This window comes from Notamacropus eugenii, chromosome 2, assembly GCF_028372415.1.
Source record: "Notamacropus eugenii isolate mMacEug1 chromosome 2, mMacEug1.pri_v2, whole genome shotgun sequence".
In the NCBI taxonomy this organism is placed as follows: Eukaryota; Metazoa; Chordata; class Mammalia; order Diprotodontia; family Macropodidae; genus Notamacropus; species Notamacropus eugenii.
The window spans coordinates 380,199,057-380,226,385 of record NC_092873.1 but is presented as its reverse complement, the minus strand read 5'-3'; the positions used below and the strand labels follow the sequence as shown (position 1 = coordinate 380,226,385).

The window sequence follows — 27,329 nt, the reverse complement described above, 5'->3', positions numbered from 1 at the left end:
TCTAGCTTGAGTAGGGAAGTAAAAGTATTTGGACACTGAGCATCATTTAGAGCAGGATTTTTAGCCTGGAGTCTCTGAATTTTTTAAAAATATATTTTGATAACTATTTCAATAGAATTGATTTCCTTCATAATACCCTTTATTTTGTTTTATGCATTTAAAACATGTCCAGAGGCTTCACCAGATTGTCTTTCAGGTCCATGACACAAAAAAAGTTAAGAACATCTGATTTAGTAACTGTGGGCCTTGCCAGATGGGCTTGGTGTGCTTGGGAAGTGACCCACTAGGCTTCCTTTCCCTCACGTCCCTCAGTCCCAGGGCTGGCAGCTTTTTGACTCTACTTAGCCTTTTGATATAAGGATCTAGGTCAGAATATTAAAGGTTAAGGGCTGACCTTGAAGGTGACTACTATGTCTGTGGAGCAGAGTCTCCAATTCTTCTTCCCCAGGCTACACCTTCTGCCTTGAAGAGACACATGGAAGTATAATCGAAATTAAAGTGTGTTGGTTATGAGTGTATTGTGTGACTAGAAGAAGGCAGAGGATATTAACAATAATGTGGCATCTAGGGCACATGGACAGCCATACTTGGTAAAGGGTGTGAACATTGATGGTGCCATATGTGGTTCTCTCCAACAAGTTATTCCCAAGACATGAATCTGCCTCTTAAGGCCCCATCCCAACAAAGGACACCACACAACACAGGGACAGAAAAGTCTAGTGTATTGATTTGTTGGGGTTGGGGGGAGAAGGGGAAATAGGGTAGGAGAAAGCAGATGGGCCGGGGGGTTGGGGGCAAGGGGCTCCTTAGTGTTTGCCAAAAACCACCTGAAAAATCTACTCCTCCACCCCACCCCATCCTCACCCCCCTCCCTTTTCTCTTTGGGGCCTAGGATCAAGGTAGGTTATTGTCCCAGCTCCGCCCCTCCTCTCTTCCTCTCCCTTCATCAACCTTCAGTGACATAATAGAGCCCACCAATCCTAAAAGCAGGTGGAAAGCAGAGACTCAAACTCAGCACCTCCCCTCCATTCCCCAATCCCCTCATTCCCATCCCTTGTCTAAATAAAATGCAGGTAAAGGCACTGTAGCTGGGGGCTAAGCAAAGGCAGGAGGCAGGAGCATCCCCTGAGGGAACAGAGAGCCTCAGCAAGGGGAGTGGCCCGAGTGCCCTTTCTCCCAGCATGCTGGCCACCCCCGGGAGAGCAAGAAAAAGACCCTTGTTCCTTATATGACAGAAAGTGGCTGGGCAGGTGACTTTTCCCACCTGTAGATCAGGCACCATTCAAGAGGGTTCCTGGTTATATGAGGGGAGGAGGATAATGGAAATAGAAGCAGCCAGCATCACAAAGCAAAAACTAGACTCCCTAAAAGCACCTCTCCCCCCTTGGCCCCTACAGGAAACCCTCTTTGGCTTAAAATACATGGTTTGGGGTTTAGAGGAAGGGGAAAGGGAAAAGGGGGACAGACCACTATCTAGAAAGAGGGGACTATTTTTCCTTTTGTTTTTCTTTTTTTTTCTTTTTTTTGCGCTTGTGTTTTTCTTTCAGTATAAAACCACTGTAGAAAATAACTTCTTTTAGAAAAAAAACACAAAACACAGGAAGGGGGAACAGAGAGGAGAACAAAAATCATAGAAGGGTTAGGGGTTTTGTTTTTTGTTTTGTTTTGGGGTTTTTTGGCTTCAGACTCTCCCTCCAGGAAAGGAAGAGGGGGAGAAAATTGGCATGAAGTGGGAAGAGGGAGCAGACAGGGCTGCTGGTCCCTACACCAGGTTCCAGGTTACATGATGCTGCAGTTCTGGGGAGTCTAGGAGAGAAAAGAGGAAGGGAAAGGGTGAATAAACTCCAGAGAATTTCTCTCCCTAGCCCCCCAAATTGGAACAAGTTAACTCTTACCCACCCACCTCCTCTCTGGGGGAGGGACAGGGCCCTTACCCCCGTAGGGGTGGAAGCTCTCTATTGACCCCAAACTACAGAAAAGCTTCTGTAAGTCCTCTCCCCCAGATAACCAGGAGTATGAGGAGTTGGAAATGGAGGGAAGAAGAGGGGAAGGAGCTGACTCACCTGGGTTCTAGGGCGTGAGTTCCCCAGGAGGTAGGATCGGGTAACCAGACTGTCCCCAAAGCCACTGCCCCCAGTGCCCCCAACACTTCGGTAGCTTCGAGTAACGGTGACACTGGAGGCTGAGGAGGCAGAGGAGACAGAGCCACCAGCCCCGGCACCGCTCCCAGACTTGTCAGCTGGCTGCCCACAGGTCCCACACAACACGGTGCGAGAACGAAGGTTGTACTCGGCCGGGTCCCCTGAGCCACTGCAGTGGGCACCCTGGGGAGGGAGACAAGACTCAGGCGGGATGGGGCGAGTCTGGGATGAGAGCCACAGGCCCAAAGTTCCTAGGCTTCCAGCCATGAGGCTAAAAAAAGTAAGGATCTCTGCTCCCTAAAAGATTAGAGGCCAACAGTGGCAGAGTATGAGAAGGGAAGGCAAACCAGGTAGGCAGGGTACCTGCCTTCAGGAGGTGAGGAGTCCTCATTTTAGGGAAGAACTGGAGGGGAAGAATCTGGCTTTGCTTTAGCTGCTCTGAATTGCTAAAGGGATGAGGAAGAAGGGATGAAGCAGAAGACAGAGGTCTATGCATACAGAGGGACAGAGTCAGGGGCTCCATATTGCTCTTATCTTGCTGTTCCTGAGGAAAATCCAGATGTCGCCCACTGCCTTGCTTCCCCTCCTCTGGGAACATTACATGACACCAAGATGTCCTCCCCTCCCTCCCTCCCTCTCTCCCTCTCTAGGACACTCCACTGGAGTCCCAGGTTTGAGGCATAAGGGAGGAGGAGAAGAAAGGCCAGAGCAGCTGTGTGAGGTTATAAAAAAAACTCTTTAATGAGAATGTACTTGGCATGGAAAGGCCCAAGGAAAGGGTTGGCAGGGAGTAAAGAGCACCCCTGTGGGTTGGACAGGGTGCCTAGGCTGAGGGCCACCTGTCCACTTGGCTCAGCGGCGGCTGCCACTCACGTGGTGGTGATGGAGCAGGACTTCTCCATCCTCGTCCTCATCATCATCATTGACAGTCACCGTGCGTACCAGCTTACGCATGGCCACCTCCTGGTAAAGGGAGACAGAATGGAGATGAGGTCAAGGAAAGGGAGCAGGTGTCCACCCCGTGTGATTAAACAGCAGGCTCACTTTGCTCTACCCTCTCTGCCTTCCAAAGAATCCTTCCTTCTGTTCCGAGTTTGGAATACCGTCTCTCCCCTTAGGTGCCTCAATCACCCTTTGCCCCCCTTCCCATCCACTCTCATCCTCTAAGAACCCTTCTTTATTTCAGCTTCATTCAGTACACATTTATTAATCACCTGCTGTATATCAATTACTAATATAACTATGTATACATATGTACTCCATGTAGCTACTACGTATAAGTAATGAGGCAGCTAGGTAGTGAAGTGGATAGAATGCCAAGCCAGGAGTCAGGAAATCACATCTCCCTGGGTCCAATCTGGCCTCAGAAACTTCCGAGCTGTGTGACTGGGCAGGTCACTTAACCCTGATTATCTCAGCTTCCTCATCTATAAAATGAGCTGGAGAGGGAGATGGCAAACCTCTCCAGGATCTTTGCTGAGAAAATTCCCAGTAGGGTCATGAAGAGTGGGACAGGACTGAAGCAACCAAGTAGCAACAATACAGTATAAAGAAAGCACTAAAACTACAAAGATGAAGAATTATGTAACCCTGCTCGCTCAAGGGGCAAGGAGACCTGTACAAAACGTGTAGGGGTGTGCTGGAAGGCAGACCATGCTAGGGCCAAGGGAGAGTCCAGACAAATGCTCCAGTAACAGCTCAGATAAAAAATTCGATTTCTCTCTGATCTTTTTTCCAGAGTTGGGTGGATTCTGCTGCCCCTTCCCAACAATTCTTTCTATGGTCTGACTTCCGCCCCTCCTACAGCAGTGAGACCCCCACTTCCCACTGCCTCATAATTCTAGTATTTTCTCTCTGTTGATGGTTTCCTGTTGAGTCTGGCCAGACATCCTTGGTACCCAGTGATCTGCAGGTCATTTCTCCTATTATTAGATTGTGAACTTTTAGGTTCAAGGGCAGGGACTGTCTTTTGTTTTTCTTTTGGATCTCCAGCACTTAGCCTAGCGCCTGGCACACAGTAGGCACCTAATAAATGTGCAATTACTGAGGTATTGACCCTCTGAGAGATAATCCTCTAAATGAAAACACAACAGAAAACAGATAGGGGTGGAGAGGGGAGAAGGATACAATGCGTTAGACAAATTGGTCACCAGGGGGTGCTCTTGTACAATGAGAGAGAGAGAGAGAGAGAGAGAGAGAGAGAGAGAGAGAGAGAGAGAGAGAGAGAGAGAGAGAGAGAGAGAGAAGGACAAAAAGACAGAAAGATATGTGTGAGAGGGAGAGAGGAGTGTATTTGTGTGAGGTGGGGTATGTATTTGTGTGAGACAAAGAGAAAGAGGAGGGATGTGTGTGTGTGTGTCTGTGTGTGTGTGTGTGTGTCTGTGTGTGTGTCTGTGTGTGTGTCTGTGTGTGTACACCTCACCTCTCCAGTGGCACTGATGAGTGCTGTGCGAAGGCTGTTTCCACAACCCCAAGAACTCTGAGCCTTCCACACCATGTCAGTGGGAGGGCTATGGGTAGCTCCTGCCCCTGAGGCCCAGATCTGAAAAATTAAAGAGGACAAAGTTCACAGTTGATTCTCCCATACATTGCACCAGTCCTCCGACCTTTCTCCAGGATTTCAGAAAGAAAGCCACCCATACGTGCAGGGCATCCCACTCACCGTCACCACCTGCCCAGCCTTGAGAGTGAATTTAGGGGGAAAGCGATAACTCAGCAGGGGCTCATCTCCATTCTGGCGCTTGATCTGCCAGTTGCCCATGGATTGGTCCTGGAAGAGAGGAAGAGGGGGGAAGAGAAAAAGTCAGAGGAGGAGGAAGAAGGCAGAGTAAACCAGAGGAAAAGGGAGCAGGGAAGCCAGCCCCACTTATTGACTCTCCACCCTCTTTCCTCTTTTATACCCAGCCTTGACTCTGAAGTGTCTGACCTTCAATTTTTTATCAGCCCTTGGAAGTCTATCCCATTATTTATACATAGCAGCACCCTATCTCCAGGGCCCTGAGCTATAGGAGGTTGGGAGCTGGGCTTTCCAGGTCAAGGGGTCCTTGGGGAAGCATGCACAAGGTATCCAAGCTCCTTCCCACCCCCTCTTCTCTCTTCCCCACGGACCTCATTGGACTTGTTGCGCAGCCGCACGAACTTGCCCTCTTCGTCCACCTCCTCCACAGCCACTCGACCACTGGTGCGTGCATGCTGTGAAAAGCTGCTTCGGCTCTCGGTGGTCTCTAGCTTTCGCTTCTTGGTGGCACTACCCCCACTCTGGGTGTGGGAAGAGTGAGATGAGGTCCGGCCCCTGCTTCGCTGGGATGTGGGGCTGGGGGACAGCCTCAGCCTGGCATAGGGGGAGGCAGAGGAGGAGAGAGAGAGGAAAACAGGCACATGAGACCCAGGGCTCAGGCTGGGAATCTTGGCCCTGTGCCTGCACTCAGCCCACCCTCCCCCTCATCCCTCCTGAGTGCAGCTTTCCTATTCCTAGCCTCACCTCTCCTCCTCTCCTTCCAGGAGTTTGCGGTAGGCATGGATTTCCATGTCCAGGGCCAGCTTGATGTCCAGCAGCTCCTGGTATTCATCCAGCTGCTGCTGCATTCTTGCCCGCATCTCTGCCATCTCCCGCTCCTTCTCAGCCAGCAGCCGCCGGCTTGTGTCCCGCTCCCGGGCCAGAGCATCCTCCAGATCCCTCAGCTTTGCCTCCTTAGCTGACAGCTATTTGAGAGAGAGATCTTTGAGGATCTAATGAGCTCCCAACAGGGATCTGAGGTTCCAGTGATGAAATCCATGGCTACTGGGGATCGATTATGTTTCCCTTTGTGGTAAGGGGCCAGTCTTTAGGATCTCCAGGAACTCCAGCTAATCCCAATAAGTTGACTGACTTCAAGACCATTTCCCACAACGCCAGGAAACGTTTCACAAAGTCTAACAATTTCAATTACATTCCACAAGCCTTTAAGGAACTAATTGATTCAAAGAGAAAGTGAACCAATCCCTGCTACTCTCAAAAAAAACCCCAAAACAAGCTGCTCACCTGCAGCTAAAAAATCTAGAAGCCCCCACTGTACTTCTAGAACTTGTGTTTAGAGTGTGTTCCAATGCACGGGCTACCCCTGTTTCCTTCTGCTCAGTGGCTCCTGAAGATTTCTCCCCTTACTCTCCTCTCACTGTTTTACCCTGCCTGCTCCAGGGGGCAATCTTTCCTCCTGGCCACTGGTGCTTCCATCACCTCCAGCCTCTCAGTCCCCATTCCTGCCATGGGATAATACCTGCTTCTGGAGCTGGCTGAGCTGGGCAGAAAGGCTATCAATGCGGATGCGTGACTGCTGCAGCTCCTCATGGGCAGCCCCCACCATGTTGCTGTTCCTCTCGGCAGACTGCCTAGCGTTGTCCAGCTGGTGGAGGAGGGGTGGAGAGAAGGTAAGGAAAGTAGTTAAGTCAGCACCACAGAGGCATGGTGAGATGAAGGGGCAAGAAAGTCATTGTCAGAAAGTGGACAGCTCTCACTGGCCAAGCCAGCCCCACTCCCCACGCTTACAGGACAGGAGAAAAGCCTTTCCAGAGCGGGAAGCCCACAAGAGCCCAAGGGAAGGGGAGGGTTGGGGCACCTTGGCAGAATAGGTCTTCTCCAGCTCCTTCTTATATTGTTCTACTTGCTCCTCATGTTGAGCTCGAAGGTCCTGCAGAGCATCAGCAAGCTTGTTCTCAAACTCACGCTGCTTGCCACTGTCAATCTCCACCAAGCGAGTCTCATGGCGACGTTTGGTTTCACGAAGTTCCTAGGGATTGGAAGGGAGCCAAGGAGCGGGATCAGAGTCAGCACCAGCCAAGCACACAACCATACAAGCCCAGGTATCAGGCACCCTTCTTACACCTCAGCAGTGGCTCCACTCCAGGGGTTCCATCTCCCCACCTTCAACCCCTGCCAGCAAGCAAGGTTTCCTGGTGACCCAAGCAGCAGTTGGGCACTCAGCCTGTGCCTTCTAAACAAGCCCTGGGCTTAGCTAATTGGGAGTCCCCGTGAGCCGGGCAACCTTGCTCCACTGCATCCCCCACCTCACTATAGATGTTCTTCTGGAAGTCCAGCTCCTCTTTCAGCGTCTGTAGCCTGTTCTCAGCATCCACCCTCCTCAGCATCTCGTCCTGAAGTTGCTTCTTGGCCTCGCTCAGAGCTGCCTCTAGCTGTGGGGAGAGGGAAACGTCATAAATCCTTAGAAGGGATTTTAGAGATCACTAGAACAGAGGTTCTTATTCTCTTTTGTGTCTTGGACTGCTTCAGCAGTCTAATGAAGCCTACAGGTCCCTTCTCAGACTGTTTTTTATTTGCATAAAATAAAATAGAGGATTCAAAAGATACTAATTATTTTGAAACAGTTATCAAAACTTAAAAAACAATTAGGAACGCCTAATCTAAAATCAATCAATCAATAAACAAGTAAGCACCTATTATGTTTTAAACACTGGGATATAAGCATAAAAAATGAAACATTCCCTTTTCCAAAGGAGCTTACAATGTATGGGGGGAGACAAGCACACAAAAATAAAGCAAGCAGTTAATCCAGTTAATAGAGAAAGCAGTTAGGGAGGAAGGACCTCAGCAATGAGGGGGAAAACAGTGTTAAAGGTAACAGCCTGAGAGGAGGAGTTAGCAGAGTGAGGCCTGAAAGCCTGGTCTCCCATACTCCCAGTCTAGTATGTTTTCCACTGTACCACATGACCTGCCTATCTCTTTCTCCTGCAAAATGGGACATAACTACAAGTCTCCTCAAGGTCACCTAACTAGTGTGTGGCAGGGCCAAGAGTAGAAGGCAGAAACAGATGAGAGAATTCCTTTTTGGACTCTACTACTTTCTTCCTTTTGGTTTAATTAAGAAAATTTTTTTCTCCTTTTTATTTTTCCCACTAGAAGAAAAGAAGAAAGTATAACAAACATGAATAGTCTTGCAAAACAAATTCCCAAACTGGCTATATTTTCTTTTTTAATTGTGTCCTTCTGTACCCTGAGTCTACCATCTCTCAGCAGATATTTACCATTTTCTTCCTTTAAGCACACACGCCTCCTAACCTCCGTGGAGGTGATTCTTATTCTAGCATTTAGTAAGAGTTGGAAACACATCTTCACTGGTTAGGGCTACACTGGATTAATCATCTGCTGTCAGTCAAGTCTCTGCCTCAGAGAGGAACTGTGTGTCACAAGGGCAAGAGAATGCTGAGTCAGAAGGCAGTGTCCCAGCTCTGCCACTAACTAGCTGAGATGAGCTTGGGTTGCTTGCTGAACTTTTCTGGGCCAGTTTCCCTAGCTTGTAACATGAGGATAAGAGGAGATAATAGATAGGAAAGTGCTTTGGAAAGTAAAGCACATTACATAAATGCAACGTGTTATTAGGACAATTACTCTCTGTGTCCTCTGCGCACTGTATAATTAACATCAAATAAATATTCAACTCTCAGTTATGACTTCTGTGTGCTCCTTAGTAACCAACAATCCCTATACAGTGGAAACATGGAAGTCAAAATGAGAGGAGTTTAGAGTCATGCATGAGTAGAACATGTCTGTTCCATAGGTAAACTGAAATGAATTTCAGATTTTTTTACTTCAGTTCTACTCAAGTAATTAATGAGAACTCAACATGCCCCAGAGAAGCATATTATTAGATGTCATTCCCTGACCTCAAAGAACTAGAATCTAGCCAAGATGCACTTGGAATATACTTGGAAGCATTCACATCTCTTCTTCCCCTTCATGACATGACTGAGAGGTGATTATTCTTATGTGTATCTCAAATGAGGAACCTCCTGAGGGCATTGGGTGTATAAAGGAAGATTTCCTGAGTTGGAGAAAGGAGGAAGAATGGGGGAAAAAAGAATGGAAAAAGGAGGAAGTGTGTATATTGTAGTCACTTGTGGAGTCTATAGACAGAGATGGTCTTACCTTGGCTACTTGGCCCCGGAGTTCATGCACTTCACCATCCAGAGTACGCTTCTCACTCAAGGCTGTGCTAAGAGCTGCCTCCTTGGAGTTAAGCAGTGCCTCCAGGTCCTTGAGCCGGGCCTGAGCTGCCAGCAGATCCCCCTCCTTCTTGGAATTGCTGGATAGAAAAGGAAAGAGAAGGTAAAAGAATGCACTGGACAGACCCAGGAAACTAGGATTGTCAGAGATGGCTGGATCTTACGTGGAGGCAGTAGGAGCCCACGTCCTGATAAAGTGGGAAAAACCACTGAAATATCTCAGCTCAGCCACTTATATTAGTTGTGTTAGTGGTGGACAAGTCAGCTAACCTCTCTGGCCCTCAAGTTCCTCAAAATGAAGAATTAGAGGAGATGCCCTCAAAGGTCCCTTTCAGTTCTATCAATAATATCACATCCATCCCCCTTTTAGGTTAGCACTAGACCAAGAGCTGCTCTTGCCTTTCCACTTGACACCAGCAGAGGGTGCCATTGGCTGCACCATTAATTGGTTCCTGCCTATAACAAAGAGTTAGGATACTGCCAGGGTCCCTCCCCTCCCTCCCCTCAAGCCCAAACTCCAGGGAGAAGCCAAGATCACTCAGGTCCCATGAAACATTCCACCTCTCCCATGACTCAGGGGCCAGGAACGTGCCTGGGGGTTGTAGGAAGAGACTGGGTCCCATGATTTGAACGATTCCCCTCTCCTTCCATTCTTCCTCTAAGAAACAGGGGTACCTTTGTTTCCCCACCCTCCCACACAGGGCCTTAACTTTCTCTTCCTTAGGCCCAACCCACCTTTCAAACCAGCCTTCCTCCCTCCCTCTCTCAATTCAGCCACCCACATCGGAACCCAGCCACCATGGCTCTCAAGTTATTTCCATGTCTGTTTCCAAGAAGCTTTTAGGTGGCTGCCACAGCCATCAAGTCTGGGATTCCCTCCTCCCCTGCCCCCTTCTCCTCAATGCAGACCAAAGAACCAAAGAGAGAGTCTGCCTGTCCTAGAGCTTTTGGGAAAGGGAAATCTCATTGGAATCCAAAACTCAAGCCAGTGAATTCTCCCTTTCTCTACTCTAGGCAGTGAAAGATGGCTAGATTCTCTCTACTCTTCCTTTTTCCCAGTCAACCACTTCTCTTGGGGTGTGGGGAGGTTCCGTCAGATCCCTGGGAGAACTCTACCCACCCTTCTTGCAAATAAGGAACCTCAGTATCTGGCCCCAGATGTTGGCTCTGGGACAACTGAGTACATGTGGGTGCTGGTCCTCAGCTTCCTTTGAAATTGTTTAGAACCCAACCTAAAGCAAATCTAGGGATAGCAGGTATGACACTTTAGCTACCCCACCTTGAAGACTCTAGCTATTTCAGATAGAAGGAGAAGTGGATAGAAGGGCTCTTTTTTCTTATTAAAAAAACAAACAAAAACCGTTTGGAATTCAGATTGAAATCCAATGGATCCTAGAGGAGGCAAGAAGAGGGGAGAAAGAGGCCCTATTGTTGTGTAGAAGCTCTGTATATGTATAGTGGGTTTGAAGTCACAGAATTCTAGAATTTCAACTGTATAGGACCTTAGGAAGCATGCAGTCCAACCCTTTCATTTTTTTCAGATGAGTAAATTGAGGCCCTAAGAAGGATTAAGTGAATTGTCTAGGGCCATGTAGCTTGAATTTGAGGTGGAATTTGATCTCAGGTCTTGCGGACTCCAAATCTCATGCCCTACTCGCTTATATCACATTTGAACCACGGCTCTACTTAGAACCTTTGTGACGTTGGAAAAGAAAAGGAGACCTCCCTGGACTTTATTTTCCTGGTCTATAAAATGAAGATGTTAGACTGAATCATCTTTCAAGTTTCTTTTAGCTCTAAATATTAACATCCTGCCTACATGAGGGCACCCTTAGGATGTAGAGGGAAAGGCTTAATAAAGAAGGAAATCAATCCCCACCCCCTTCCCCCAGTGCTATCTGCCTGTCTTAAGAACAAGACCACAGCAGTGGATACCTAGGGAAAAAACCCAACAAAAGCATACTCTCTACCCAGCAATGGAGAAAAAAGTCACACTTTCATTAATGCTTCTAGTATGAAAACCCTAAGAATCACTTAAATTCATACCACAGCAGGACAGATGGAGGTTAGACCTTAGGAGAGGGCATGAGATTGGAATAGGCATATTTCTTCTCTCACCACCCTGAGAATTACAAAGATAAGAAGTCACCCTACCCTAACTAGATCTGATTGGCCCAGAGAGAGGGACGTGATGACCCTGGTGAGGAGGGGTTTGTCACTTTGGAATTTTCTCTGTCTGGGTCACTTCTCCCCAGTACGGCTGTATGCACCTCCTAACCGAGGACAAGGTGCCTTATACAATACTCATTCCATCTACAGAAAGAACTGATTTCTCCCTTCCTCATCTCAGCCAGAAAAGCTAAAAATAAAATCAAAATCCAGCTCTGGTTTTGGCCGCCATCCCGTCCAGACCCTGGCTGGGAATACAGTTCCAACTTTCCATGACTTCAGAACTTTTCCGAAGTTGAAGCAGCTGGAGTAGAGGAGGAGGAGGAAAAGAAAAGGGGAAAATCAGCCAGGAAGTGATAGAGCAGAGAATCCGTCTGACTCCAAAGCTCCAGGGGCTCTGCTTTTCCATGGGCCCTCGGGCCCAGAAGCACATAATAGATGAAATGTCCCAGATCCAGTAAGTTGGATTTAAGGTTAACCAGCAGGAAGGACTTCCTGAGACAGGACCCAGTAAAAGCATGGCAAACAGGGAGGGAGGGAGCCTTCTCTCCTCCTACATAGGTGAGGGTGAGCTGAGAAAGCTCTACCACCCTGGGCAGAAGCAGGGAGGGGAACAAGGTGATCTCAGTGGGTTGGGCTTCCTCAGGTTCCGGATGAGTCAGTCTTATCCTAAAAGGGCTTAGGATCCTAGACTTAAGGAATCTTAAAGCTAGAGATCACCTAGTGATCCTTATCACCATTTCACAGATGGGGAGACTGAGACTCACGGGGGTAATTTGTCTAGGTCATTTCTCCTCTAATTCTGCCATAATTTTCTTGAATACTTTCAGAACAGACAAGTTCATAACACTAACGGCAGGCTAAGGTAGAGAATTCTCACCGATGAGCTAGGTGAGAAATCTTTCCTTTAGTCCAATTACAATCTCTTCCACTGTTGCTCCTAAATTGTGATACTCCTGAGAAAAAACGAATAAGGTGTTTCCCTTTCCTTTTTGGGTGGGGGAAGACTTAGTTATAGTTTAAGAGAGAAGGAGATTAGGGCATGGTAAGGAAGACCAATAGATCAGAGGACTCACTAAGTCATGCTTCTCAGACTAGGGAAGCCTAGCTGAGGAAGAGAAGCTGAGGCTTCTGTGGTTTCTTTAGCCATCCCTTGGGAGAAAGCCACCCCCCCCTCACATGGCCGCATGACTCAGAGCCTGGGGAACCCACAGGCAGTAACCACGAGATGGCATCTGAGCGTGGACCTCCCCTCCCTTCAGTCCTGTCAGCCCACTGCCCTGATCTCACCATCTCAAGAAAACACGATTTCCCAAGTTTCCTTTGTTCCAGGATCTAGAACCAGATCTCTAAACTTAATCCATCTCACTAGAGGTTATACCTTAGGAAACTGAAGGGAATTCTTTTTGTCCTTTCCTTGTGAAAAAGTTGCAAGGGAGGAGCCCTTCAAACTGAAAGTCTGGGGATTAGGAGAAACTCAAAACTGCTGGGCAAAGAGACAGTTTTGAGTTCACTCTGCCTCAGTTTCCTCATCTGTAAAACTAGGGAGTTGGCAGAGTGATCTGTTCTAGTTCTAAACTATATTATTCAATGCCTGTGCTTATGCTCAAGATAGCCATTTGGGTATCAGGATGTGGGCAACAGTCCAGCAGGGACAGCCAATAGTGGTTTGGTGGGCACACATCCACTTCTTTTATTTACGCCTGGGCAAGAGGACTGGAAAGGGTGGGAACCAGGGGTTCCTCAGGTGACTCATCTTCATTCAGACAATACCCGGGCAAGGGAAATCCTCTAGTGCCCGCAGGGGAGACCCTGGCTCTGCTCATGTCCTGTCCCGGACCCCCACACCCGTACCTCAGAGAGAAGACCTAGCTACCCTTTGTCCTATCAGTTAAGATCTCAGATCACAGCTAGGGGTATCCCTTGCTAAATTGTGATAAATCCAATTCCAAGGGAAGAGATGGGGGAAGGGGAGAGGTCAGGTGGGCAAGAAGAAAAGTTAGGACTTAGCAGAAACCCCAAAAGCTGGAAATGAGTGGGTGGGTAGGGAGGAAGAACTGGGTGACCCAGAGATTAGAAAGAAACCCATGTCAGGGGAAGGAATTGAATAGAAGGGAGGGCTAAAGCCTGGGTGGAGTGGGGGTTGGATCTAGAGTCTGTTCGGGGAGAGAATCCTGGGCGCCTCAGGCCTTGAGCAGGGCTGTCAGCCAGGGAGAAGGAGGAGATGTGGGGGCTGCAGCTATGCTGAGAGGAGGGGACCAGAGCCAGGGAAGGCTGAGGGGCTGGGCCAGGTCCAGGGCCAGCCTCTGACCCGCCCGCTGAGTCACCCACACCCAGCCTGGCTCCTACAGCCACATAAGGAAACAAGGGCCAGGGCTGGGTGGGGGGAGGGAGCTATGGAAGCCTGGCTGGCTGGGAGTGTTTGGTGGGGCCTGGGCTGGGGAGGGAGAGGCCCCCATTTCCTCTACTAGGTTGGGGTGGGGCCGGGAAGGGCTGGGAGGAGAGGAGGAGTAAAGTTCCCTGGGCTGGGGCAGACGGACAGAGGGAGGGAGGGAGGAGCTACGGAAAGGGCTGGCGATGAGCAATAGTCCAGCTATGCAGGGGAGACACACACACACACACACACACACACATGTTCCCAAACTAGATGGCAGGAGATTTCTTAAAGACAGGGTGGGGACAGCTCTGCGCTGGTCCATCCCTCCCCCCCCCCCCCCCCCCCAGGCCTGCTCCCAGGCCTGCTCTCCCTTCAGAACTCTGACCTATGCTGTTTCTTCTTGCTGGAGTACGTGCCTTCCATTTTCCTTCTGGCTGTTCCTTCTACACCTAGTACATATGGCCTTCCTCTGTGAAGCCTGAAGCGCTCCCTCAGGCTGACAACAACCATTGGGAATCACATTTATTAAATGGCAAACTCCTGGAGAGCAGGGACTGTGCTTTGTCTCTTTCTGTATCCCTTGCACTTAGCACAGTGCCTGGCACATAAATGTTTATGGATCATTGATTAGTTTAAGTTACACAAAACACCTCAATCACAGGCCTCCCTGACTTTTCCCCTCAAAAGAGAGCGAGACTTGAGATCAGGACTCTTAGTAGGCGTATGACGACTGACAAATCCTTTCCCCTCTGTGGGCCTGCTTCCTAATCTGTAAAATCAGATGATGAGACCTGCAACACTTACTTTACAAGGCTGTCGTTAGGAAATCATTCTGTAAATCTGAAGTACTGTATTAACATGGCATTGCATCTTTTTCATCATAACTGTTTGTTATTTATCACTTAATTACTCTTTTTTTCCTGGGTGTTTCATCTTTATTAGTATGTTCTCCCTACCCCACCCCCAACTCCACCCCCGCCCAAACTAGACAGTAAAGCTTAATCAGAACAAAGACAATATTGTATATTAGCCTTACTCCGCCTTCCCACAAACAAAAAAAAACCTTCTCCCAACTCTACACACAAAAGAGTCACAGAATATCATGCCTGGAAGACAACCTAATTCTCCTCCAGTGGTACTTCATTTTTACACAAGGGGAAACTGAGGATAAGCAGAGAGGTTAAGCACCTTGGCAAATACGCGATTAACACACACACACACACACACACACACACACATATGCTCCATGGGTGAGAGAAGTAGACAGAAATAGCGAGAGACTCATAGGGAGAGACAAGTGTCACACAGAAAGACAACAGTAGGAGACAAACATGGGGAGACAGTGAGGGAGGAGAGAATGACAGAACCACACACACCAGAGAGAGACAGAGACTCCGTGAGGTGCACACACGTACATATAACCTCCCTCACCATGGACTATAGGAAACAAAAAGTAAGTTTTAGGGTTTATGGATTCTCTGCTCCTCAAAACAAACCACTACCTGGTTTCCTGGGTGGTATGTGGCTCTGAAACCAGTTTCGGGTGGGCAGGATGTGGAATCCAGGGACACCTGGGTCTTCTGCTCTCCTTATCTGTCACCTTCTCTGTGCTTTGCCTCACGCTAGATATCTAAGACCCTTCCTTGAGCGGAGAAAAAGTCTCTGGAAAAGGCGGAGGTATATAGGTCAGCAGGCCTGGGGGTTCCAGGATCCCAGAGGCAATATGCTTAGTGGGAGGTACTTGTCAACAGATGGAAATATGAGTCCCTGTTTGGCCAGTTACTACTTATGAGATGGTAGACAAATCATTTCACCCTCTCTATGACTTGGTTTCATCATCAAATTAGGGGGTTCCACTAGATGAACCCCCAAGTTCCTTCTAGATCTGACATTCCATATCTCTGTGATTCTATACCATCCTCACCTTTCTCCTAGCAAGAGGTAGTGCCCATGGTACAAGGTTATAAAGGACTCTTCTTGTTCACCGCTCCTCCATATGCACAGTACCCCACACCACACACAAAACACTGTCTATACCACCTCCTAATTCCAAATATGTGGAACAAAGGTACAGAATACACCCCAGGCACCTCCAAGAGACTTTCATAAGCATGTACTAGGTGTGGCAATTTCTTCCCACACTTCATTTGGTATGACACTTGCCAACATGGCCAAGGCGTGAGGCCCCTGACATCTCCATCCAGAGCCATCAGGCTCCCAGCTGTTCTCCTGCTGCCCCCCTCCCTTAAGTTAGCCATGACTAGATGCCAGGGAGGGGAGATGGGTTTTGTGTGTTGGGGGGAGGGGACAAAAGTTGACTATTTACATGTTCAGACACAACTGGAGAACAGAAAAGCTAGTGGTTGGCAGGTGGCCATGAGGCTGAGTCACAGCTGCTGGGTGTATCAACGTGGCATTGTACAGAGGCTATGGGCCAAAATGCCAAGGCTCTTCATTAAGAAACAAATGGCAGGGGCTTCTGTGAACCCCCAGCCCTCCTAACTCAAGCTCCAGCTAAAGGATTGTCTTCTCTTCATTCCTTACTTCCTTTTATTCCTTAACTTAGTCCTTTTATACTCCTCTCTACCTCGGCCCAAAGTCACCTCTGTTTACTTAGGCAAAAGGAAGCAGAGGGCAGAGAAAGCACTAAAAGTATGGTGGGAAGGGAAGTTACTGAAAAGGTAGTAAAGGGAAGTGATAGGATGAAGGAGGCAGCTGTCCAAGGTATTGAGGCTGAGGGAAATATCCCCCCAAACTTCAACCTCAGCATCACCTCGTCAACTATTATTAATCTTCAATCTTCTAGGTCATGGCTAATAACCCTATTAATCAATAAGAGCGCAGGAACCCCACCCCAGTCATGAAAGGAAGGAAGGGGAAAATCTGGGACTTCTAGTCCCACTACATTCTAGCCCCTGGCCTGCGTAAACACAATGTTCCCTCCCAATCTAAGAAGGGTAAAAGGGGCAGGGTATCGCCACAGCCTAGGAGCTGAGGACTCCAGAATAGTGGACTGCTAAACTATATTCCTCTTCCAATTCCCTTAGCTAGTCTAGAAGAGACTCCTTAGTAACATCAGTAACACCCTCCCCACCACCGTAAGACAACAATATGAATGCAAGGAGAAATAGTTGTCTCTTGCCTCAATTCTCTCTCTTTAATTTGTCCCGTATGGCTATTTCATAGAAGCATGAGGCCAGAGGATTCCCCAGAGATGATTATATCCATCCTGCCAATTCTTCTAATTCTCCAAGTGATACCTCACATGGCTGTTTTCCTGAGTTTCTTCCTCATCCCCACCAAAAAGACCAAGTCTTGACATTTCATTGCCAAAAAGCTCAGGAAACTAACCTCCAACCCTCACAGGAAAGCTGAAGTTTGCCTTTAAAAAGTACTTATTTCCTCAGCCTTCTCTTCCCCAAACTTTATAATCCCATGATCTTGACTTCTGTCTCTCTATCCTAGCTCCCACCATGACTCAGCTCTCCCACCCCTGGGATGCCAGCCAAAATTATGCCTAGCTCCAAGAGAAGAGATTCTAGCTTCCTCTTCCAGTCAGAGAGAGGGAGGCACCCCCACTCCCCTTATGTTCCCTCCTCCCCAAGGGAATAATAAAATCCCCAAACTACCTCATACCCCACCCTGAGGAAAAAGAAGCCAGAAGCCAACAAACAGGACAGAAGGAAGGGAGGAATACTGGCCATGGAAAATGTCACCCCTGTCTTTCTGCAGGGTGACCCCGACCCTGATCTATGGATACTGGAAAATGCTTCCTGTTGTCTCTCCTGTATAATCCTGCATCTGCTCCACCAACACTTCTTTTTCTCTTATCCGAAGTGGAGAAAGGATGAGGAAAGATATCAGAATTCCAATCGACGCAGTAACTCTGGAACTTCAAAGCACTGGCAGCAAACATACTTCCCTCCTTTCAGCAGATAAGTGAGGGGCTATGGGTGTGGAAGAGGGTGTTCCTCATCAAATATGGCAAATGGGTTGGTTTCTTTACTGTACTATATTTCTTTCTTGCCAGAATCCTGAGGGGATATGAGGAAATACAGGGAAAAGACAGGAGTTTTTTAAAAGCACCAGTAGTATCAATAAAATATTTAATTTTTAAAGACCAACTGCTCTTTCTTATTAGCAATTAAATATCACATGAACCAATGGTGTGAAATTACTGACTAGGTGATTAGCCAGTTCTAATCAGTGTTCTTTTAAAACCAATGATATTAATGCTTTAACAACACATTGTATAGAAACGTGTTACTAAGAAACACTTGGTAAATGCCCTTGGTTTTTATATTCATATTTAATGTAAATATTTAATATAATTTAATATTAATATATTGCATCATATAATTATATAAATATATTATATTATTTAATATAATTTGGTATTTAATAGAGTTATTTCTCCATTTTAAGATCAGTTAATAATAGTGCTTTTTTGGACCATGGACCAGGACCTAAAGTCTAAAATGATTTCATATCTCCACAAAGCATTTGAGGGAGAGATTCAGTATTTAACCACTTAGTAAAAATATCAGTAACTTTATGTACTCTATAGGACAAGGGGAAAAAAAACAGACAAAAAGCCTGTCTTTCCTCTGGGGAGGTGTAAGAAAGAGTAAAAGAAGGAATTGCGGTTGGGTAGAAAGAGCACCGGACTTGGGAGTCAGTAAACTTTGATAAACTATGTGACCTTGGGCAAAACATTTTCTCTCTTTGAGGCTCAGTTTCTTCATCTGTAAAATGAGATGGTTAGCTGATCTTTAAGGTCTCTTCCAGCTCTAACATTCTAGCAGGGCACAAGGGCTGTTGTGAGACGGGGCATCTGAACCAGAAGCCAGCTTCTCTCTCCAGTTGTCCCAGACAGCTGTGTCTAGCTTTGACTCTGACACTGAGCTTTATTGAATTGAAGATAAGAGTGAGGTAAAGGAATGTTCAGATACATTGCATATTGAGGTCAGAGTCCCTACCTTACTAGGGCTAAGGGAAGAAATATTCTGACTGATTAAGAGAAACATGAGCAATAGAAATAGAAAAAAAAAAAGTTTTCTTGTGATGCTCTTGAAATTTAAATCCTTTGCAAGCTCTAGGCTGAGGCACTGGATAGGAAGGCCAGTACCCAGGAATAGGTCTTGACCAATTCATTCCCCCCTTCTCTAATCCTTATGTTGGGAGCAGGGATCAAGGAACCCTAAAGGGCTCATTCACACCCACAGTTTGAAGGGGAAACATAATCAGCTATTGTTTCCATCAAAGGGCAAAAGACAGACAGAGGGAGAAAAATAGAGCCAGAGACAGAGAGGCAGAGAAATATCACTTCCAAGTCAGTATTCAGGATTGGTTTCTGGCTAAAGGCAAGATAAAAAGAATTTGTCTATACTTCTGGCATGTATGCACATACTCCAGTCAACCAAATCAACCTTGTGCCTTCACCAATTCCTACCTGTAGATTGGTACAAATCTTCATCATCATGCTGAGAAGTAAGGAGAAGTATAGAAGAAAGAATGAATTATGGACTTGGAGAATAAGAGACCCAAGCATGATGATTCTAGACAAGTCACTTCACCTCCCTGGGGCTCAATTTTCTCATCTGTAAAATAGTAAATGAAGGGCCAATCTTGGGAGTCAGGAAGATGTAGATTCAAGTCATACCTCTGACACATAGTAGTTCTGTGTGGCCATGAGCAAGTCACTTAACTTCAACGAGCTTTAACACTACAAGTTATAGATCAGTGGACCATCTGCACTAGTGGAGGGAGCATCTACAACTTGAGATGATACATAACCAGTCTGACTGCTTCATTCTCTCTCCATAAATAGACACACACACACACACACACACACACACACATATACCACCTGTGTCTCAAGGTTATTTTGATAAAAGATCTTTGTAAAGCTCAAAGTGCAATAAAAATATGAATGATTATGAGCATGGGTGGGGTATGGGTTGTGCCACACTTCTGGAGTTAATGGGGTAGCAGGAGGAGCACAGAGGTAGAACAAAGTCTATCTGAGTCAAAAGGAAAAATTCTGACCCATAGCATACCTCCAGTTCATGAGACTTCTAGCCCCTGAACCTAAAGCTTTCTTATAACTAGATGCCCAAGATAAAGATGGCGCAGGGTGGTATAAAGAAGCATTGGTCTGAGAACTGGGAAACATGGACTCTATTTTTGGTTGATGCCACATTGGCTATGTGATGTTGGACAAGTCCCTTGAGATCTTGGACAGCTGCAAGAGAGGTATAACTTCTAGGAAAAAGGAGGTGACTCCCACTGTACTGTCCCTTGGTCTTACTACATTTGGAGTATCATGCTCTGTTTCAGGAGCCATAGTTGAGGAAGGACATCAAAAACCTGAAGACAGTCAGTTGTAGTATAGTGGAGATCCCTATCATGTATAGATTGAACTAGATGGTTCAAAAGATTCCTCTCAGTTCAGAATTCTGTGGCTATGGGAATCATAGGAGAGTAATGAAGATGCTGAAAGGCCTTAAGTCCTTGCCAGAAGAGTACATTGAAGGAACTGGAGACATTTAGGCTGGAGAAAACTCCGGAGTAGATATAATAGCTATCATCAAACATGCCATTTGGAACAAAGATTAAACTTGCATAGCTTGCTTCTATTGGGTAGAAATTGCAAAGAGGTGAATAATGATGATGATAACCAGCTTTTACATAATTCTTTATATTTTTAAATTTTTTAAAAAGGTTTTCAAAGTGCTTTGCATATGTTATCTCATTTGATTCTCATCACAATCTTGTGAGGCAAATGTTATTATTATCCCCATTTTACAGATGGTTGTAAAAAGAAACTGATGTAAGGAAAAACTTAACAATGGGAATGGGATGATTTGGGAGGTTGCAAGATCTCCTTCATTAGTGGTTTTTAAATGGAGTCCAGATGATCCCTTGCAGGGTGTGTTGTAGCGGGGATTCTTTTTTGGGTATCGGTTGGACTAGATGGCTTTTGAGGTCCCTTCCAACTCTAAAATTTTATGATTCTTAGAAATCAACTCTGGACCTCAGTCTCCTCACGTGTCAGATTAGAGGGTTGGACTCTACACTCTCTAATGCATTTTCCAACTTTTAGAATCACAGAACATTTAGAATCTTCTTAATGCCAGAGGCTCAGCCATCTACTCCGAAAAGGACCTGGTAGGGTCGAGCAATCCAGGAAATCATCAAGCATGAGGACTATGTCTGGAGGGAAGCGACTGTTCCGCTTTTAGAAGCCTGGGGTCTCCCCCTGCTGATTCAGACTTCCTCTTCCTCAGGGACCCTAATGGGGAAAGGGATAAAGGGGCTGATTTTCTACCTCAAAGTTGTCTGGATTTTAGCTCTGTCCCTCTGGACAGAGATTCTGGAATTCCTCCAAGTGGAACAACAAGAGAGGAAGACATTCCCTTCTACTTCCTATCCCTTTCTCTCAAAATAAGGGCTAGGGGAAGAGGAAGGTTCCAAAAGGGGTGATTTCTCCAATGAAAAAGCTTTGTGGTATAACAGAAAGAACAAAGGATTCACAAGAACCAAGTTTGAGTTTGGTTTCACACATGAAATCTGCAAACTTGGGTAGGTATAGGTCTGACTGTGTCACTCCCCTGCTCGAGAAACTTCAATGGCTTTCCCTGTTCCCTCTAGGACAGAATACAAACTCTTCCATTTGTTATTTGAAGCCCTTCACAATCTTGTTCCAACCCATCTTCCTGAATTACTGTTACATTAATTCCATCTCCCATCTTTACAGTTTTGCACAGTCTGTCCTCTATGCCTGTAAAGTTGTTTCTCGTCATCCTTTTCTTCTTAGAATGCTTAGCTCACTCTGGCTCAGCTCCAAGTACCACCTCCTATTTCCTTTCCTGATTCCCCCCACCCACCCAATTATTCATATACTCCCTCCACTCTGAAATTACTTTATATTTACTATGTATACATATATTTTATTGACTTACCTCTGTATGTCGAATGTAAGCTACTTGAAGGCAAAGACTGTTTCATTTTTGTCTCTGTATCTCCATCACCTGGCATGGTGCCTAGCACATAGTAGAAGCTTAATTAAATAGAACCATTTTGAGCCATAGTTTCTCCATCTGTTAGATGGGATTAATAATACTTGTACTTCTTATCTCGTAGCATTATCAAGAAGGCATGTTATAAATCTTCAAAGTGCTTAGGAATGTAAGCGATCTTTATAAGGACCACTCTTGCCAAAGAAAAGGCAATTCGGGCTCTTGGTTATTAGTCCCCAGACACTGAGACCCAACAACCCATCAGTCTATACCCCTTCCCTTTCTTTGAGGTTATCTGTTAGCTACCCTCTCCACCACCACCACCACCACCACTATCACCAGCACCACAGGGTGGGGATATAATAAGGCAGCAACTGTGAGTCACCAATACAGCTGTCCACCATCCCCCTTCCTTCCCCTAACATTTTCCTAAGCTACTGATCCTGACTATCTAAGACCCGGAGCTCCTCTAACTTTGATTCTACTTTCCATAGACTCAGAGGGTGAATCCTATTTGACTCAGTGGAAAAAAAGGAAGGGTCTGAGGGTCACAGATATTTTAAGTGGGGGCCTTGGCTTTGCACACTTAGCAATATGAAGAGTTCTTAGACTTCGGGGTCCAGAATCTACTAAAGGGAAGGTATCGCTGAGGGCAAGCGTTGGGAAAGACTGGCTCCTCCTGTGGCTACCTTCAAACAGAGAGGATGAGAAGAGGGCTGTCCTTAATTCTCTATTATCCTGGGGTGTGCAGAAGGGGACAAAAAAGGTCTGAAAGCACCCTTTATCCCAGTCACCCCAACTCAGAGCCTTCAACTTTCCTTTGAAATTTACCCTCATCCCCACTGCCCCAGGGCACCCAGCCTTCTCCGGAAGCCCAGCCCCACCCCAAGTCAGGATCTGTGGGGGAGAATAGAGGCAGCTGGCTAAATATAACACATACATAGGATACACCCCTGTCTCTACCCCCACCTCCCACCCCCCCACACTGGTCCCAGAAGCCACAATGGGACAGCTGCAAAGTAGGGAGAGTCAAACAACGTTTCAAAATCAAGAAAATAACGAGCAACCCTTGGACACAGTTCTATTAACCCCATTGTTCTTTCCAAAAAGAATAGCAGCCAAAATCTTCCCTTCCAGAAGGAACTCATTTAAGACTATTAACTAGTTCTTACATATTTCTTCTTGACTCATTCGCCTTGAACAGATCACATGGGGAAAAAATGGGTTAAATTATTTAAGCAAGGCCATGAGGAGAATTAGTGTTTTTTTTCCACACTCTACTAACTTGGGTTCTTCCTGGGCCAGTTGCGGAATAAGATTGAAGGAGGGGAAAGGGTACGATGAAATCTAACAGAAAAAGGGGGAGGTGGGAGGTGGGAAGGCACAAGAAATACTCTGGAAATTATTTCGAGAGGAACAGATTTTTGAAAAAAAACAGACTTTAGAGAAAATGGCTAAGAAAGTGCAAGATCCCAAATCCAGAGTTACTGAGGAATCTCTAAACATATTTACTGGTCTCACTAAGGAAAAGGCAGATACAAGCATTAAAATAAAAAATGCCTTAGGACTTGTGGTAAGAAGACCAATCCTCCCCAAAGTCATTTTTTTTAAGTGGGGTGGGGTGGAGGAGAGTAGGAGGGGCCCCAGGGGAGGCTGCCGATTAACAACGGTTGATTTTCAAAAAAGTCATAATCTCCAAGCATTTTAATGAGCAAAGAACAAACGTCAGAGGAAAGGGATGAACCAGATGACATAGTTGCACAAACCTGACCACAGAAAATGAAAGTGACCAGCCCAGGCATAAAGAATGACTGGGGTCTCCAGGAAGGCAAGAAAGATGGACTCGAGCCAACTCAAGATTGAACGCTCACTAAGATCAGGGGGTGCTAGGTTTGCAGGGTAAATACCCTCCCGATTTTCCTCCAAGATAGGACACAGAGCACCATAATCCAGACTGGAATCTCTAGCCACAAGCCCCTTTCTCTTTATTCCCATCCTAGAGAGGCCAAGGAATATGGAAATTCTGGGAGCTAGAACTTTTTTTGTTGCTTAGTCACTGTAAAAAAATAAATAAAGACCCAGGCAATGGGGGAGCGGGAGGGGTACGGGACCTTGCAGAGTCCTTCCAAGAAGGGCAAGAATGCCCGTGCTCACCATTGGCTGGAGGTTTCCATGCCCCCATGTACTAGGGAAAGGGGAATCAGCAGTCTTCCAAACTTCCCTACCACCCCGACAAAAGCATTGCTAGGTATGGTGCCAGGCTTGGAAGCCTATGCTTGACTAGTATACCACGTGCATGGAGACAGCCTGGGCAAGGTAGGCGTGGTGCCAATTCATGCAAGGGTAATACTTGACAGGACCCTTTCAACCACCCCAACACCTCTAGGACTTCCTGCCTGGGCAATGCTAGCTCCAGTTGGTCATTGCCCAATCTTCTCCTTGGGGCTTCAGGAGCCTGGCAAAGTCCCAACTGGACTCAGCCAGTGCTCCTCAGGCAGGGACCCAGGCACTGTGACATATGAGTCTATTGGTAGCATTCTCCGACTTGCTTTCCACCTCACCTCCAAATGCACCCAATTCTCCTAGTTCCTCTACTCAGAGGCTCTTCTGACCTGACATGTAACTGCCATTTGACTCAGCCTAACCACCTAGGAGGTTAGGAACTCTGGAACAGGCAAAATTGTTCCTTCCTAGGGTTCCTTCCACCCCTCTTACCTGAGAAGACCTCCCAGAAGGAAGGATGGATATTTTCTCTCTCCCCACCCCCAGGCTATGCCACCTGCCGCTTCCTCGCTCTGGGGAGCTACAGACACCACCACTGCCACCCCACCCTCCCAATGAATCCCCTTTCCCTGGGCCGAACGGAGCTCCTTGACACCGGGGCCCACTCACCGAGCTTTGAGCTCTTTAAACTCCTCCCGCACTTTGCTCAGCTCCAGCTGCAGACGGGCGCGCTCCTTGGCTACGGAGTCCAAGGTCTTGCGGGCGTCTCCGAGCTCGGCCTCGTAGGCGGCCTTGATGCCGGACACCTCCCGGCTCACCACCTCCTCAGACTCGGTGATCCGGAGGCGAAGGCCCGCGTTCTCCGTCTCTAGCGAACGGACCCGATCGATGTAGATAGCCAGCCGGTCGTTCAGCTCCTGCAAGTCCTCCTTTTCCTGCAGCCGCGTGATCCGAGTCGGGGACAGCGGGGTGGAGCCCGCTGGTGCCCCGCTCCGGGTGGCACGCCGCTGCGACGGGGTATCCATGGCAGGCAGGGTGGCAGCGCCCTGGGGGCAGGGGGTCCCTGAAGATTAAGGACCTGAAGACGGGGAAGGGAAGGTTTGCAGAAGTCGGGCAGCTGAGCCTCCTCTCGGAGACAGGTGCCCGCTAGGGTTCGGAGCTCGGATGGGCGACCTCCCGGAGTTCTGATCTTAGCCCTTCTTGGGTAAGTAGGCCGCCCAGTGTAGACGCGGCGCTCTTGGACACTCTGAGTCTGAGTCACCGGGCTGTGGAGCTAAGGCTCAAATAAGCCTGGGAAGAGGGGAGGGGCCACATTCTTAAAGGAACAGCAGCATGCGCACCGAATTCTTAGGCAGTAGGACCTTAGGTTGAAATGGAGGGGGGGTGTCCAGGCCCTTCATGGTGTTGTCCCCCATGCGCTCTTGTGTACATTGTAACTTTGATGGATGTCTCTATGGTCTGGAACTTGTCTGCCTGCCCAGGGCTTTACCCCTTTCCAAAAGACTAAGAACAGAAGAGTGAAAATGTGGGAGTGGGCAAAGGGTGGATCAGGAGTATCTGGAAGGAGAAATAGGGGCCAAGTAGTAAAGTTGGGGGAAAACATAGTTAAGGGGTCCCATGCAGGTGGGGGCGGGGTAGGCTGGTACCCAAAAAGTGACTCACTCCACTTCTCCCCATGGGTTCCCTTCCATAGTAACCAATGAGTCACCCTCCCCTTACCCCCTCCTGCCCACATCTGGGCAGCCCATTCTGCAACTAAGATTTGAGCAAACCAAGTGTGGGGGAAGGGATGCCTGCATTCAGTTGAGGGGCTCAAGCTCTGGATACCTGAGACATCCAAATCATCTACCCACCTTAAGGTTCTGAATTTTTCTGACCTTTATCCTTCCCTCCCACCCCCACCCCATGCCTCTCCAACCCAAACCCAGGTTGGAGAACAAGACTCAAGGGACCTGCATCCCATCCTTTCTATCTCCCCAAGGTTCATAAACAAGAACCAAGACTGTCAGATATCGGGCCCAGAAGATGGGAGGAAGAACATTCCGAGGTCCCTTCCCCCCCTTCAGCCCCTCTCCGTTTTTAACTGTAGGACTTATTTTTAACTAGTAATTCAAAACAGACGCCCAGAGCCTGTGCGTCATGTTGCCAGGACACCAGGGTCCCAGATTCCTGTGGTTCTTGGAGGGGCCAGGAGGAGGGGAGTCAAGCATTGGGCTAAGAGTCCAGATGCCTGAATCCCTATCCCCATTCTCATCAGAGAGGGGGCAGTGGATTGGAGCTGGGGGATGCAGAGGGAATGGAAGCCTGGACTGTGGAATCCCAGTCCTGACCCTGATTTTCCAGAAACTAAAAGTGAAACTCAGGTTCCCCCACTTGATAAGTCCTAAATAGGTGGCTCTGGAGCAGACTCCCTCGGGCTCTCACAAAAGCTAGGCTTGGAAGTTTCTAATCTTGTCTGGCTCAGCTATGGCAGACTTCTGCTCTTACTCAAAATCCAGGTATCTAGTTCCATTCCATTACCCATACACCCTGAGTAGTTTCCCTACCTTTATCCACCCTTATCCTCCACAGCCTCCAGGGCCAGGTATCAAGGGCCAGACTGTACACCTATTCTAATGTCCTCTCCAAATCCCCTTTCCTCCAGAAGAGCCATGAAAATTGAGCTACATTGCTCTTTTCCAGTTTCACATTCTCTAACTGTTGAAAGAAGGTGCCTAGGTTCTCAAGCTTGGGTTCTGGACCCAGGTAGCATCTGAGGAACAAATAGGACTTTGGACTGAACAAGTTGACATCAAGAAGAATGGGAAGAAACTGGGGCTTGGGTCACATGGGTCCCAATACTAGTGAGACAGAGCAAGGTGGAGAGGGTGGTTTCCTGACAGGGAAGCATAACGTTTGACTTCCATCGTTTGGATCCCATGGGCTCTCCCAATCCCTAAGACTAAAGGAACCATAAACCTGGCTCCCCACCCTAGCAATTCTCTCCCCTCCTAGGGTGTGGCACTTTACTACCACCATCAGCTTCCCCGACAAAACAAAAGCTCTGTTCTCCCTCTTCTGTTCCCCAAACCAGGAGCAGGGTTGTAGGGGGGAGAGGAAGAGAGCCAGGGAAACGTGAAGGATGGGGTTCATGCTGTTCCCAGCTGCCTCAGCCACCCTCCCCTTTGGCATCTTGCTCCCCCCCCCCAGGGCCCCAATGCCCCACCCAAACAGCCTGGCTTCCCTTTTGGGCTGGGGAAGAAAAACCACATTTAACTCTTCCCAATCTGGAGTCTCCCCCTTTGTAGAAAGAACAAAGGGGCAGGAGGCAGCAATAGAAAGAATTGAGCATCCCAAGCCTTTATCTGGGCCCAGAGTAGAGTTTTTGACTCCCCTTTTCCAAGGAATGACCCTTATGATCCT

The 27,329-nt window shown here is 47.5% G+C and overlaps 1 protein-coding gene across 1 annotated transcript; it reads right to left on the bottom strand.

Annotated features, from left to right (window-relative positions):
• Positions 1–705: 705 nt before the first annotated feature.
• LMNA (lamin A/C) lies at positions 706–25,215 on the bottom strand. The gene is made up of 12 exons (XM_072637845.1): positions 24,597–25,215; positions 9,061–9,217; positions 7,185–7,310; positions 6,737–6,907; positions 6,398–6,523; positions 5,623–5,843; positions 5,250–5,472; positions 4,804–4,911; positions 4,564–4,683; positions 3,015–3,104; positions 2,064–2,324; positions 706–1,806 (listed from the first exon to the last, which is right to left on the bottom strand). The coding sequence occupies exons 1-12, from the start codon at positions 24,950–24,952 to the stop codon at positions 1,780–1,782; spliced, it is 1,986 nt and encodes a 661-aa protein (XP_072493946.1). The 5' UTR covers positions 24,953–25,215; the 3' UTR covers positions 706–1,779.
• Positions 25,216–27,329: the final 2,114 nt, after the last annotated feature.